Source organism: Staurois parvus, unplaced genomic scaffold (assembly GCF_062004578.1).
Source record: "Staurois parvus isolate SC_StPar_1 unplaced genomic scaffold, SC_StPar_1.0 ptg000450l, whole genome shotgun sequence".
In the NCBI taxonomy this organism is placed as follows: domain Eukaryota; kingdom Metazoa; phylum Chordata; class Amphibia; order Anura; family Ranidae; genus Staurois; species Staurois parvus.
The window spans coordinates 418,435-433,971 of record NW_028318246.1 but is presented as its reverse complement, the minus strand read 5'-3'; the positions used below and the strand labels follow the sequence as shown (position 1 = coordinate 433,971).

General features: G+C 39.5%; 1 protein-coding gene across 1 annotated transcript in view; it reads right to left on the bottom strand.

The window, feature by feature from the left end:
* Positions 1-208: 208 nt before the first annotated feature.
* Positions 209-15,537, bottom strand: part of CRB1 (crumbs cell polarity complex component 1) — a 131,047-nt gene continuing 115,718 nt past the window's right edge. The window contains exons 10-11 of the mRNA XM_089688663.1: positions 9,821-9,947; positions 209-1,044 (exon numbers count right to left, since the gene is read on the bottom strand). Of these exons, the coding sequence (XP_089544789.1) occupies positions 829-1,044; positions 9,821-9,947 (343 nt within the window). The 3' untranslated portion in view covers positions 209-828. The remainder of the gene's footprint in view (positions 1,045-9,820; positions 9,948-15,537) is intronic.

Below are 15,537 nucleotides of genomic sequence, written 5' to 3'. Positions count from 1 at the left end.
CTGTCTGATCATATTCTCCCTGGTGGTTCCTTGCTGCTTCCACTTAAACATTTTATTATTTAACTGCCAGATCAGGAGACTATTATCTACTGTTTATGGCCACCTCAAATCTTTCAGCACTGCCTATATGCAGATATACCTATTTTACAGACAGGAGACTTAATATTTGCACATGAAAGAATGGTAAGCATAGACAGTGATGTCTACCTGCCACTATGTAATTGTTTTATTGCATTGCTTTTCAGATAGATTTCACATCTTATCTGTGTTTTTCCTTCTTTGAAAGGCTTGCATGTGAAAGCATTGTTCCCGCTTTTTATGAACAATTTCAGCTGACATCTCAGGCATCAGGCTACAACGTCCAGCAGATTGGATGATTTCTGGTATTGTTGCTACAGATTTGTTACCTCACAGGTGGTTTTGTTAAGTAATTACAACTCAAAATAAACCATAGACACTAGAGGGTGGTTGAGTATGGAGGTATAATCCAATCACCTTGTATCTGTTTGTCATCACTATGCAGAGGAGAGTTTCCGCTCATTACAGGAACACAATAGAGATTTCCCAAGGTTTTCCATCTATCCAATTCCTTTTTCCCCATTTAGTTAATGGGAAAGTGAAGGCATCTCACACAACAGTCATTTAAGTCTATGTTGCACATTTACCAATGCTTAAATCTATAGTCCTTTGTTTTATATCTGATTTAGGAGTGCAGTATTTGGTGATAGGATGATGTCAACAGATATAGTGAAAAGTCTCAGTCATAACTTGTTATGGTGTATTCTGCAGCCGGGCTGGTGGTGCTTCTAGAGCTGCACTGAGTCCTTATTAGATGAGTCTCTCCAGGGGAGGCGGTTGAACAATATTCCACATCTCTACTCGAGATCCTTCTTTCTCCTGTCTGCTCGGGCTGTAATTTCCTTGGTTTGATCTCATGCTAGCCACAGCAATGAATATGCATAGACCTGCACACACAGCGAAAAAGAGTGCCAGAACCACAGATGCCACAGCAGTAAAAACTCCTGGAGGCAGGAAATCTGATAACTGGAGGAGAAACGCAAACAGTTAAAAGTAAAATAACTTTTTATTCTAGATGATGAACATTTAGTTTCCTGCCTAAGCCATGTTCTGATAGGATCTTCTAAAAGTGTAACTGTGGGCAGGCTGTGGTAGTACTAAATGAGCTTTAAAGTGTATATAAACCCTAACATAAAATATGAGATAGGAGATAAGTGTATTTCTGCCAGCAGGTATTTTTCTGTATGTATGCATTGTCTATAAAGTGGAACTAAACCCACCCATTTAACTGTTTCCCCAGAGAGCTTCATGGAATAGCTTTCAGTGGAACTATCAAGTCATCAAATGGTTAGTATCAGAGATGGACATGTCTGCAGTACCATGGCAAATGCAGATCAGAAGCCAGGATGGTAGCTTCTTTGGCTGTAAAGCATAGGAGGGTTTAGTTTCACTTTAAAGTGTTACTAAACCCCGGACCCTGCATCCACTATATCTGGTCTCCCACAGTACACACAACAATGGAAATGCAATTATTTTACTAAATATGAACGGCTAAATACCTTTTCTCATCAGAGGTTAGAGTAGTCTTGTGACTTCAGCTGAGCACTGGTTAAAGCTTGTAGGAGGCGTTTTCTTTCTGCTTTAGGAGGATGTAAAATCCCTGACCTCTGTCTTGATTGGCCCTTTGCTGATCACATGCACTCTCCCAAGGAAAAAAAACCTCTCTAGCAATACACAGTAAACTGAGCATGTGCAGAAGGGCACGGGTTTAGTCTGTCTTATTACTGTGGACATTTGAGCAAGAGGAGGGGCAGAGAAGTCAGGTTCAAACAGCCTTTTTACACAATGCAGAGGATTAACCCCTTAGGTTCCACAGTGAGTATAACCAGCATGCTTTACTGAATATACAGACTGATTTTACTGTTGTGAGTTTAGTAACACTTTAAGGCCCCATTTGAAACTTACAAATGGGGCCATTAGTGATTACATATGGGAGACTCAGCATGGGTTTCTAGTGATTAGCTGCAGGTGGCAGATCCATTAAAAGCAATGGGAGGCTGACCGCTCCCACAGCTAATCACGGCCACTTGTATGTAATCGCTCAATATTGAATTTCCATATCCTGGCCACAGGTCCACTTTAATTTGCATCAGAAGATGCTCAGCTGCTAAGGTATTTCATTGGTGGATCAATGTAGGGTCTACTAGTTGTAAATTCTCAAGCTACAATAATTTCCATTGAAAAGAGAAGGAGGTATAGTGGGAAAGAGCATAGTTAGCCAACATTCGAGAATAATTAGGAGGGTTCACGTAGAATGGTGAGTGAAGCATGGGGGCCAATTTGGGAAAGGAAAAAAGTAGGTGAGACCAATAAAGGTTTGCCTTCACAGTGTATGGCTTGTAGTGTTGAATTTTGTATCCTTTGCTTTGCTATGTGTTAGACAAAGAGGGCCTGAGGGGGTTACTGAAGAGAAAATTAAAGTACAATTAATTCCATACTTGGTGTCAGTGGAGGTAAACAATAAACCCCATTGTGGCTAGGGATAAAATAAGTTCCACCACTGGTATCAGTGGGATTAAAAAAAATCCCCATCAAGTGTCAGGGCTTATTTTCACTATTCTCCCCAAAACCCTGGTGATTGAGGTGCAGTGCACTTCACAATGCACTTCTACTCATGGTGAAGAGGGGCAGGAGCATAGGAGTAGTATCCTTGTGTATTCCATACTTGGTAGTAATGTGTTCTCCTCTAGGCTCCATTGGAAGATCAGGAAAGCAGAGTAGTGCAGGAAAGGTAAGAACAGACACCTTATAGTGCCTGCTGTGTTGTGCGCTTTTCATCTTATCTGAGTGAATAACAGGTTTTCTTTATATTAAATCTAAAGTCAAACATGTTTTTTTTACATTTTATATGAGGAGTGAAATATTTTCTAGGAGTTTTATCAATTCCCATTTCTGTCAAAAATTATTTAAAAAAATATTTAAAGAAAAAATATTTCAGTGGTGCATGCATTGATTATCTATATAACATTCCCAAAACAATATCTACTTAGAAATATTGATAATATCAATAATTGATATAGTGCATAAAATAAAAGTTCAAATAATTCAGTCCATCCAGTGATCACCACGTGAAAGAATAATAAATCATAAAAAGAAATCATTCAACTCATCAAATAGTCACCATGTGAAAAAATGTGATATAAATCTCCAAGGCAAATAAATCTTCTTTCCAATACTCCACTCCTTGTGCAAGTGAAGTATTGGAAGGAAGATTTATTTGCCTTGGAGATCGGGAACAGTTATCCTAGGACTCCAGTACTACAGGTTGAAGGGAGAATTAGTTGGTCTGGTCCTTGGAGGATTATTTACCAAATTTTAGTGTGCCAACCATAAGAGTGGGAGGAAACACTGGTGAGTGCACACCTGAGAGGGGGGCACTACACAGATTTATATAAAAATTGTTTGCACAAGTATTCACGTGGTGATTATTCGATGAATTGAATGATTTATTTTTATGAATTATTCATGATTTTTTCACATGGTGATCACTGGATGGACTGAATTATTTGGACTTTTTAATGCATTATATAGATTATTGATATTATCAATATTTATAAGTATTGTTTTGGGAATGTTCTATAGATAATCAATGCATGACCACTGAAATATTTTTCTTTAAATATTTTTTTGCATGTGTTTAATAATTTAAACTGGTAGTGTGGTATATTGGAACACGGATATAATTACAAAAGAGATACATATTTTGAGGAATTTATATTAGGCAGTGGGGTATTTGGAACACGGTTATGATTTGAAAGTAATCTAAATTGAGGAATTTATATTTATTTAGTGTAGTTTTGGGAGTTTTATACTTTTTGCACAAAAAAAGTTTTGACTTGCAATCTGCATCGATTAAATTACATCTTGCATTTTAGTTTTAATGGACTCCCTAGTATCCAGGCAGTGTATCAACGACTGTCACTTCTGTAATTTCCATTAGCTGTTATCTTGTAATCTAACACTAGAGGTCAGAAATGAGCAATTTATATTTTGCACTATGCAAGAAAGTGAGTTTATAAAAGTTTGATAAGATGCAGCTTTAAAGTGTTTGCCGTTTGTATGGTGATTCCATGCATGCCAAGTCATGTGTAAGTGTAAAACTAACATTTTTTTACCCATCCCAGAGATCACAGAGCTCACCATAACAATGTAGTCACCTTCGTTCAGGCACTATCCAAGGCAGCAGAAACTGATATGCTAACCCAGAAAATAAACTGCCCTGTAAATCCTGGCCCCTTTACATTTCCTGGCAGTGTTTACAAACATCTTACAGAGACCAGTCTCTTGCTGAATACTCTGATCTTGAAGTCTGGTTACGGGAATAGAGGAAAGTGAAGGCATGCTTCCTCCTGCCTGCAGCAGACTGATGACATACTCTTAACCTGGGGAATGTCACCTGGCTGGGGATCAAGTACTGCTTTTTATGTGTATATATAACACACTTGTCTGCATTGAGTGGGAAAATATCTTGTTCTAGAGATTTCCCTTCACCTCCTGTCCCAGGGATACAACAAGAAGTGAGAGATAATCTCTGCAAAGTTAGGAAAATTGCTTTCTTAAACAATTTTCACTCGAAAACGTGCCACCTTTAGAAGATATACTGGGGTTGATTTACTAAAGGCAAATACACTGCAATTTGCAAAGTACAGTTTCTCCAAAGCTCAGTAAATGAGGAGAAGCTTCACTTTGCAAAGAGTACCCAATCACGTGCAAGGAAAATAAAAAAAACAGCATTTTAGCTTGCATGCGATTGGATGATAGAAGTCAGCAGAGCTTCTGTTCATTTACTAAGCTTTGGAGCAACTGCACTTGTTGAGTACAACTGCACCTTGCAAAGTGCATAGTCTGTTTACCTTTAATAAATCAACCCACTGTCACCACGTGTTCTGGTGATTAACAACATTTTTAAGTTCCCGTTATTTCGGTCAATTACTACTAGGACAAATACAGAGGGTGAAACTGGATTTTGGGGGCACAAACAGCCAGAGCCATAAATACAGGGGTACCACCAGTCATCCTGTACTAGGTCCAGGCTAGCAGGGGGGCCCAGGCAGCTATGTGAATCAGATGTGATGGCAGGGTGGGGGATCAGCACAGAGGGAGTACAATTACTGGAACCGATCCCCTGTATGGCTCTCTGCAGCAGCTGAAAGCCGGCTTTTTCTCCTCTCCCTTCCACTGGCTTTCAGCTGCTGCAGAGAGAGCCATACAGGGGATCAGTTCCAGTAATGCTGCCAATCACCCTCCCTGTGCACCATACATTTTCCCATGCTGCCCCCTCCCCCCCTTCCCCCGTGTGCCCCCACCCCAGCAGTGCTGCCAAGTTCTCTCCCCTCCTTCCTACCAGCAACTATAAGCACACAAATAGGATCCTTCGGTAAGGAGAGTGGGAGAGGGGTCTGGTAATTGTCACATTTTCCCAGCCCCATTCTTTCCTGAATAAACACAATAAGTGCTGGGTACCAGCCACACACTCTGTTCATTCAAAACTGAAGCATAATAAACTATTTTTATTTTTGGGGGGGGGGGAGCCCTGCAAACAGCAATAAGAATTTGACAGGGACAGGGGCTCTGTTCCTTCCCAGGAAGTTAATGTTTTCACAAAGTTTACCCTTTACTTATAAAATGAATAGCTAATAAAAAGAAATATATACTATATATATATATATATATATATATTGTGACACATCAGGAACTTATTCTCACAGACCTATACAGATACTGAAAGGTTCACTCTTTTTCTAAATTTCTCATTTGTAGATACATGATATAGGTTAGTCTATAAATTAAAAAAGAGGTTCCACCCTAAAGTTGGCCAGGGCACCTACCTGGACAAACCCCTGTCTACTGTTAGCAGATAAAGTGTATTTAAAACCTAACAATAAATTCCTCTTATGCATGCCTTTTTGTTTGTTACTATGCTATAGAAAGATATATAGAGTTTTTTGTTATATCTGTTCAACAAATGCAAAAAATATCTGTGATCCTGCCAAAAATTCAGTGAGCTCACAATTCTATGTACAATGTATAACACAGTACCTGTGTTGCATAAGGGCTCTGACAAGAGCACCACACCAAAGGATTATAAATGCATAAGAATTTAGTTTTTCATAGAAGTCCAATGATAATCATTCAACGTGTTTCAAGGCTATAACATTCCTTCTTCATCAGGAAGAATATTATAGCTTTCAAGTGCTGTTTTGAGTGATGGACTCTTACACAACCAACTGTTGAAAAATATTTTTGGTAAAGCAAAGCAGCAAGTTCTTTCCTGAGTTGCATCCCCCACCATGAACCCTTAGGGGTCCAATACTCCAGTCAAGCCTGCACTTGAAGCCCTGAAGAAGGTAGAAATAAATAGTAGCAGATAGCTTGTCATTTTTGGACCTCTATGATGAAATAAATATGGATTCCTAAACCAGGGCACTCTTGTTTGCGGTACACATATATAAGCATGGAATATACTTCATAAAAATCGGGTGTCAAAATATTTTTACTGACTAAAGTTACATCTGACAGGTTTCTGTGGTTTGCTGCTTTTTGCATTATTTGCTGCAATTTGCACTGCAATGCCTTTATACATATACTTATTTGTGAGGATTGAGAAAGAGATGTATCCAATGCTTCATTTAACAACAACGCTGATAGAAAGGATGAGGGCAATTATGATGATTATGATAATTAGGACAGTGGAAAGATGATGACCATGGTAAAGATGAATACTGAAAACACCAGTTATTATGATGATGGTGATGGTGGTGATAAAATACGTAAGAATAAGGGCCAACAAACATTCAAGATGAAAGTGTATACATTTTAATGAAGACAGAAATACATAAAACACACATTCAATACAAGCAGTACAAAATGAAATGAGAATAGTATGAAAAACAGTATACTACAGTAATAATGGAAGCTACATATGCATAAAGGGGTGAGGATGCTCATGACATTGTTGACCTAATATGGCCAAATGAGAGGAAATATCTCCGATGTAAGGTTTAATCGTTTCTTAGTCTTTTACTAACACAAGTGTCCCCATTGGAAGATTTCTCCTCTGCTCCTGTTCCAGTGACAAGTATTGCATTTTGGAATTCCATTCCTTTTGGTCCCAGTGACAATACTCACCATTACAGATACAACTGGAAAATCTCCCAAGTGGGGACAGAAGTTCTGACAAGTTTACAGCAGTTCTAACTGTTCCACATTATATCTAAAACAAAATAAAATCGTTTTTGCTATAGCTGTTTGCTGTCACGTCTAATAGCATATCCGCCACAGTTTCTTCCTCCTACTCCTGTGTAAATATTACCTCCTGTCATGATGTAGGAGTAGTTGGAGGAACCACAGCGTGCAGCAGTGAACAAACTGACACATCCCGAAGTGTCGGATAGCAGCGGCAGCTGCTACTAAACGGTTATGTATTCTTCCTCTTCTTTTAAAGGATTATTATTCTGTAACACTAGCAACAAGGTCACTGTGCTTGTAATATGCTTGTAAAGGATAGTAGATTAGTACTTCTAATCACTTAGAACAGTGGTATCCAAACTGCGGCCCATGGGCCAGATTTGGCCCTTTGCTTGACTTTCCCCAGCCCTTGAGGCACTGTGCCATCCACTGACACCAATGGTGGGGCACTATTCCTTCCACAGACACCAACGATTGGGCACCATTAATACCTTGAATAACAACAGTGGGGCACCATTCCTCCCAATGATACCAACAGTAGGTTATTATTCCGTCCACTAAAATTATTAATGGGGAACTTTTTAATCCCACAGTCTGCCCCCCGTAAACCCACAAGGACAGTAAACTGGCTATTTGTTCAGACAGCCATTGCTGCCTTCTCTATCTGATAATGCTAGTTGCTTGGCTGTCACAGTGATCTAGTGTGTCGAGTTCTTTTAGAGTCTCCAAAATGGAACAAGTGGGCAGATCAGGAGTTCTATCTTCAGTCTCACTTATTTGCTGCTTTTGTGTTCCAAGTCATAGGTTCAGCATATGTTAACACCAGAGAATCAGCATTATATCCAGAGAACTAACAAATTTTCAGCAATGCCAGCCTCTGAGTTTCTCTTAAAAGAGTTTTACTGGAATGTCTACAGGGCTGTATTGCACTAAGCATTATTATTATTATTATTAATAATAATAATCGGAGATCTGTATAGTAATCTGCTGGTCCTAGGCACATTGGTTGTTGCCTGCAGCTCAGCAGACGAAACATACATGGGTTCTGTCTGGTGTATTGGAGCAGTAGCTCACCAGCCCACTGTACTACTTATTCTGAAAGTGTTCCTATAGAAAATGTCCCTGTTGTTAGAAATAGGCCTATTTGTTTAACCACTTCAATACCAGACACTTTCACCACCCTCCTGCCCAGGCCAATTTTCGGATTTCAGTGCTGTCAGAATTTGAATGACAATTCAAGCCCTGACATGTGGAGGAATTTTGGAGATGCATCTGAGTGTTTTCTGCAATTCAAATGACAATCATGTAACACTGTATCCAGATTAAATTATTATCATTTTTTGGGAAGAGATAGAGGCTTCTTTTGATGATATTTAATAGCCATTATTTTGGGGTTTTTTTACTAAATGAAACAAATTCAGAACATTTTGAAAAAACCCACTTTTTTGTTTGTTTCTGTTATAAATTTTGCAAATAAATAATCTTCCTTCATAAATTTAGGCCAACATGTATTCTGCTCCATTTCTTTGGTGAAAATAACCCAAATCACTGTTTATTATTTAGTCTGTAGTAAAGTTATAGAGTCTACAAACTATGGCATATGTATATTTGAAAATTGATCAGTCCTGATGTACTGACGGCCTCTCATTTCTTGAGGCCTTAAAATGCCAGGACAGTGCAAATGCCCCCCAAATTACCTCATTTTGGAAAGTAGACAGTCTGAGATATTTAGTAAGAGGAATGGTGAGTTTTTTGAAAGTGTAATTTTTTTGTCACAATTTTTTGGAAAAGAAGATATTATAGAAAATTCGTTTTTTAATTTTTTTTTTCAAAAAGGTAACCAGAGATATACTATGGCTGGTGTGGCAGTGATCAGGGATACTGACTGGTGACAGTATATTTAAAAACAGGAAAAAAGTTACTTTTTTTTCCAATTTGTTTTTTTTTTTTTTACATACTGTGACCATAGTTGTGCAGTGTTACAATAGTGACATTATACTATCCTGGGGAAATGATCAGGATTTTTTTTTACACTATTATTGCTTATAACAGTGATGATCACTGAGGACATAGCAGCTGACAGATTGCGGTGCAGCACGGCCCGTGACTGGGAGGGCATCATATGACATCCACCTGGAACAGCAGTGCTCCTGATCGGCTGTCATTTTTCTATAGGTCGGGCAGGAGGCAGTTAAAAGAAATTTAACTGCTCATGCTACCCATAGCAACCAAACTACAGTCAGAGGAACTAAGGTGATTCTCTCTGGTATTTTTCTTGGGAATACTAGAAAAAAAAGATGTCTGCTTCGTGTAACTTAGACACACATTTTCCCCAATTTATAAACAGCCCCATTGCCTGGCTGTATGTATGAATATGACAAAGGGCTCGTGTAGGTCCTGGCTGATCTGCCCAGAAAAGGGGTCACTGATCATCATACTCCTGATCTCCCCACTCTACTGCTGGCTCATCATCCATACGCAGTATCAGATAAGAAAGCAGTTGGAAAAGGTTCTGCCACAGCAGCATGGACACGTAGAATGAGAGGTCGCTTACATCGATCTCGCAGAGCTTCCCAGCATAATTCAAGTCACAGATACAGTGGAATTCGTTGGGCAGGTTCTGGCAGATTCCTCCATTGAGACATGGATTCGACTTGCACTCATCATAGTCAACCTCACACCTGTAATTCCACAAAAAAATAATGTTTTTGGCAAATCTGTCACTGATTATGAACAATGCATGTAGCTGTAGCCCACTTAAAATGAAGTCAATAATCAGCACTTTTTCACTGCTGCCAAATGCAACCAAAATGCAAATGTTTACTGTTACTTCTTTGATGCATCATTTTTAACTTTGACCCTCAATAAATATTCATTTTATTATACTACACTATGGGCATATCTGTCTTAAACTCCCTGGAGGAGTATTTAATTTCCAGACGCCCTGCACAAGATCCAGCCCAATATCCAGAGAGGGAGCCTCCTGCACATCCTGAGAGCAGCACCCACCCATCCCTTAAGGGCAAATTCTGGCTGATTTTGGATCAACATTTAAAGCCCCAAGATCCAGTTGATGTACCATCCCACCCTTCAGAGGGAAGTTACCCCAGTACCTGGTTTACCCTGATGATTCCCTGATGACATCTGGATTTATATTTATGGGCGCATTGACATTGCACGTCTGGTGAGTGCACAATTCTTTCACAATTATTGCACAAGCACCGACCCACTTGGAAAACAGGCACTTTAGGAGCACTGAAAGTCACTTTTGAACTTTTAACCATTTTACACTCATTTATGAACTTTTATTCATCACTTTTTTATAAGATTTTATGGTATTAATATCTTAAGTGCTGCACCATTACTGTATCAAATGCAACCCCGTTGAAGTTAATAAGGCCATACCGCAATCATGCATGTGGATGCGGCATATTGGTGCAGCATTTACAGGGTGGCAACAGGTAGTAAGGTTGTGACATATCACGTGCTCACCTCCTGTCAAACATCCCTGCATAGCACTCCACTGCAGATTGCTTTTCAGAGGGGTGGCAGGGGCTTCTGCAAGTAGCTTTACTGTTGGAGAGTTCTCACTTCCTTTTTGGTAAAATGTTCTCAACAGGACAGGAAGGGAGGTAAATCTCTCTTGCCAAGCTACTTTATTCAATATTACAAAACACATTTTTGGTTTTACATAAACTTTGGGGATAGAATCGTGGTGACATAATTTCCGGTGTGGTTACAGCTGCCACCATCTTTGATACTCCCTGCCTGATATGCTTTAAGAGGGTTTTCACCCTTCTGATATGAGTGCGGATTTTATGCTATATTACATTTTACTCAATAAAATTGGTTGCACTATGAGAAGCACCCTTCTTCTTTCTTTCTGAGTATACCTCCAAACCAGAGATTGGTTGGAATGGAATCCCATCAGCCCTGACATGTGGAGGATTTTGAATATGTATCCGAGTGTTTTCTGACCTGTTACTCAATGCCGGTAGGTGAGCGTGCATGCTAGGTGATGGTTGGAGTTTCTGTCCTTTTGGACTTTTTAATTTTCACTGAAGACTGTCATTTAGCATTCAACATTTATTAATATTTATGATTGTATCACTGTTATGATCCACTTTTTCATTTCTATGTGAAATACACTTTTTTGTGCTATAATAGTTAGTTTGTACACAAATTGTACTATATGGTCTGCCGGGTGTTTACTGGCAGAATTTTTCATATTGTGTCACACTTTTCTCCAGGGGTGTATTTACCACAAGGCAAACTAGGCACTAGCCTAGGGTGGCATTTTTCAGGGGGACAGCACCTCCCCCCCAGAAGAAGGGATGAAAGAAGGGACACGTGCGCCATGAGAACCATGAGGGATCTGAGAGGGGCTGCTGATGGTGTATGTAGAGCCTGACTCTCGCTCCCGGGGATGTCCAGAGCTGTAAAGATAAGTGTCTTTCTCTCTATAGCCAAGGGGGGTAGTGGAAGGCTCTCCCAGGTGGGGGGCAGGGGTGTTGGTTGGTGTCCATGGGGGCAGACGATTTTTGTGTTGCCTAGGGCAGCACAAAACCTAAATACACCACTGCTTTTTTCCAGAAAGTTTATTTGCACCTGGGTAGCTTTTATTGGTTTATATATATATGGAATATATACTTAATGTGTGGGTATAGCACCATTCAGCAAATGGAGTCCTGTCTGGTGTTTACTATATCAATTAAATAATATATTTGAGAGATCTTTATTGTATTATATATTTGTTTGTTTCATATAATTTTGATTTAGGTGAGTGAGGATTATTTTAACGTTACCACTCAAGTACTGGTCTTTAGAATATTTTTAGAATATCTTGCACTTTAAGTTGGACCTATAGTGCAACACTATTTATTGGTTTTGACATAAACTTTAACTGTTTAATGTATTCCATTTGGAAAAGCTCTGTTTCCTTCCTCTCCCAGCGACACAACAGGAAATGAAGGAAAGTCTCAGTGGGAATACATGCAGCAATAAAAACCTGACATGTTTTACTGGAGTTCGACTTTATGTAGTTGCAGTGAAAGAACTGCTGCCTTTCTTCTGGGGTAAAGAGAATGATCCTAAAAGTTTATCTCTTTTTAAAACTTTTGTTGGTCTGTGTGTAGATAGGGAGATTTCCCCTCATAGGAAGAGTGTAAATCTTTCCAAGTGAGGGGAAAATCCCTTGTAGACAATTCTTACTGGAAAAGGTGTCCTCTTTGGATGATTTAATTTCTTAATCAACTTTTTTCAGTGACAACTGTTAACTTTTTGGCTTGCCTATCACTTTGTGTAGCAGTGACAAGGGTTTCAAGGATTAGTAGAAAGGGTGAATCTCCCCAGCAGGGACACCAAAATCAGATGTGTTAGAAAGAGGTCATGCAATAACCTATAAGGCAAGATTCACACTATTGTTTCCTGTGCCTGCGTTTGCGTGACCACAGCAGCACATTCATTTGAATGGGCTGCTGTAACAATGGAAAACTCAGGGAAAAGGTCCCTTTTCCTTTTCCAAAATCGCAGTCAGGAAACTGCATAGTGCTATGTGGTTCCCAGGACGGGAAAATGTTCTGGAGTTTTCAGTGCATGGGGGTGCCATTAAGAATTAGTGACACCCCCACGTGTCTGCTAACAGCAGCACATTTTTGCTGTGGGTGCATGAAAGAGTGGGGTTTACATGCAGTCCCACATGTCTCACACAGTGTGCCATCAGGGACACACACTCGCACCAACATAGATGTCAATTGGAAGCAGCGGCTGTGTCCGTGTAGCTGCTGCATCCCAATTAACATCCATGGAACTGCCTACATGGGGATACATGGAACACCAGTGCATCCCTGAGCAGGTAAACACAGTCCCCCACAGGTGTACACATTAGTACCCCCATGTAAAGGAGGTCTTACACCTCACATATGCACAGAAGGGTTTCAACATCGGGATTTCTTTGGAATGCAGAAGACTACTTTGTGTCTGCAGATTATCTTGTTGGGACATTTTTTAGACACAGAAAATCCCACAGAACAAAAGGAGGTATAAAATACTGTACATGCATGCAGCTGCTCACCTATAGGCTAGGAGCCTACAAAAATCACAAATATTAGGTTGTGTTTGCTTTAATTAAAAAAAGACAGTATCATTCAACTAAAGTATATGAATAATAACTGCCAAAATGCCATAAAATACACTAGACACATAGACCATAAACTACTTATACAGTCATGGCCAATAATATTGGCACCCCGCATTTTTATCAGATAATTGTTGCAGTTACAAATGTTTAGGCATTCTCGTGTTTATTTCTTTTGTTTGTACTGGTATGACACAAAAAAGTGGAGAAATAAAAAGCCAAATCTGACACATTCCCTACAAAAGCCCAAAAATGGACTGAACAAAATTATTGGCAAAATTGTAAGAAATAATTGCATTCAGAGTTTATGATGCTCCATCTAATTTGTAATTCAACTCACCCATATCAATTAACAGATCTTATTTGTCCCTGTGTCCACTGTGCACAACATTATCAAGAAGACTACAGCCCATGGCACTGTAGCTAATCTCCCTGGATGTGGATGAAATAGAAAAACTTGATCAAAGATTGTAACAAAGGATTGTTCGAATGATGGATAAAAAACCTCAATCAACTTCCAGACAAATTCAAGCTGACCTTCAGACACAGAGTACAATTGTGTTAGCTTGCACTATATGTTGCCATCTGAATGAAAAGGGACACTATAGTAGGAGACCCAAGAGGACCCCACTGCTGACAAGAAATGTAAAAAAGCCAGATTGGAGTTTACCAAAACAATCTGAAGAGAATGTGCTGTGGACAGATGAAACAAAATTACAGCTTTTTGGTAAAGCCCAGCATTCTACTGTTTTAACCTCCTTAGCGGTGTTCCCGAGTGTAGCTCGGGGTAAAATTTCTATACCAAAAGCGGTAACCCCGAGCTACACTCGGGCTTACCATGCGGCGCTGCTCTGGGGGTCCCTGCAGCACTTACCTTGTCCTTCGCTCCCGCGATGTGTCCCCTCCAGCGTCCCCGGCTATCTCCGCCGGCCGATGCCGGCATCCGGCTTCTGTGTTCCGGTCCCTGTGACGTCGGGACATATGGGCGCCGGAACCGGTGGGAAATTTGAATTTTTTTTAAAAATGTCATTTTTGCTGTCATTGCTGTTTCAATGCATTTCACATATATTTTGTCCCTACTGCTTTGTCCTGTGCCCTGCCTGCATTTTGAATGTTCTTTCTGCCTGGAAACTTAGAAAAGTCCATGGCGTCCAAAAAACGTCCCTTTACGTCAAAAGAGGTTTTAGAACAGCGATAGTAAATCAGAACCACTTGCAGAATTGAGTGATAATGATTTGTGGGGAAATTCGTCATCAGACACTGAAAACAATTTTGCGACTTTGCTCAGCGATGTGCGAATTTGCCTCTGTACTTCAAATTTCAGTGTTTTTGGTTTGATATTATTGAATTAAATTTATTATTATATTATTATTTTTTATGATTATTTATTAAATTATAATTTATGATTTCGTGTTTCAAATTTTATCATATCCGGAATGTTTAATAGACTCTTGTTCGGACAGATTTCAGTGAGTTATTCCTAAAAATTACAGCCTACAATAAAAAAACTACATATTTCCATGCAAAAAAATGGTACCGCTTTCAGCACAAAAAATCAGAAAGAATCATACCGCCAAGGAGGTTAAAAAAAAGAAATTAGGCCTTTAAAGAAAAGAATATAGTCCCTACAGTCAAACATGCTGGAGGTTCACTGATGGTTTTGATGACGTCAAGAAGCGCCCAGCAATGGTTTAAGACAAAGCGTTGGAGAGTACTGAACTGGCCAGCAATTAGTCCAGATCTAAATCCCATTGAGCACCTGTGGAGAGATCTCAAAACAGCAGTTTGGAAAAGGGACCCTTTCAGTCTTAGAAACCTGGAGCAGTTGGTGAAAGAAGAGTGGTCCAAAATTCCAGTAGAGGTGAAAGAAACTTGTTGATAGTTACAGGAAGCAATTGATTTCAGTTATTTTTTTCCAAGGGGTGTGCTACCAAATATTAAATTGAGGGTGCCAATAGTTTTGTCCAGTCCATTTTTGGGATTTTATGTGGAATGTGTTAGATTTGTTTTTTTTGTTTCTCCAGTTTTTTGTTTCATACCAATACAAACAAAAGAAATAAACATGAGAATGCCTAAACATTTGTAATTGCAACAATTTTCTGGGCGAAATGGTGCATTATCTGACAGAAATGCAG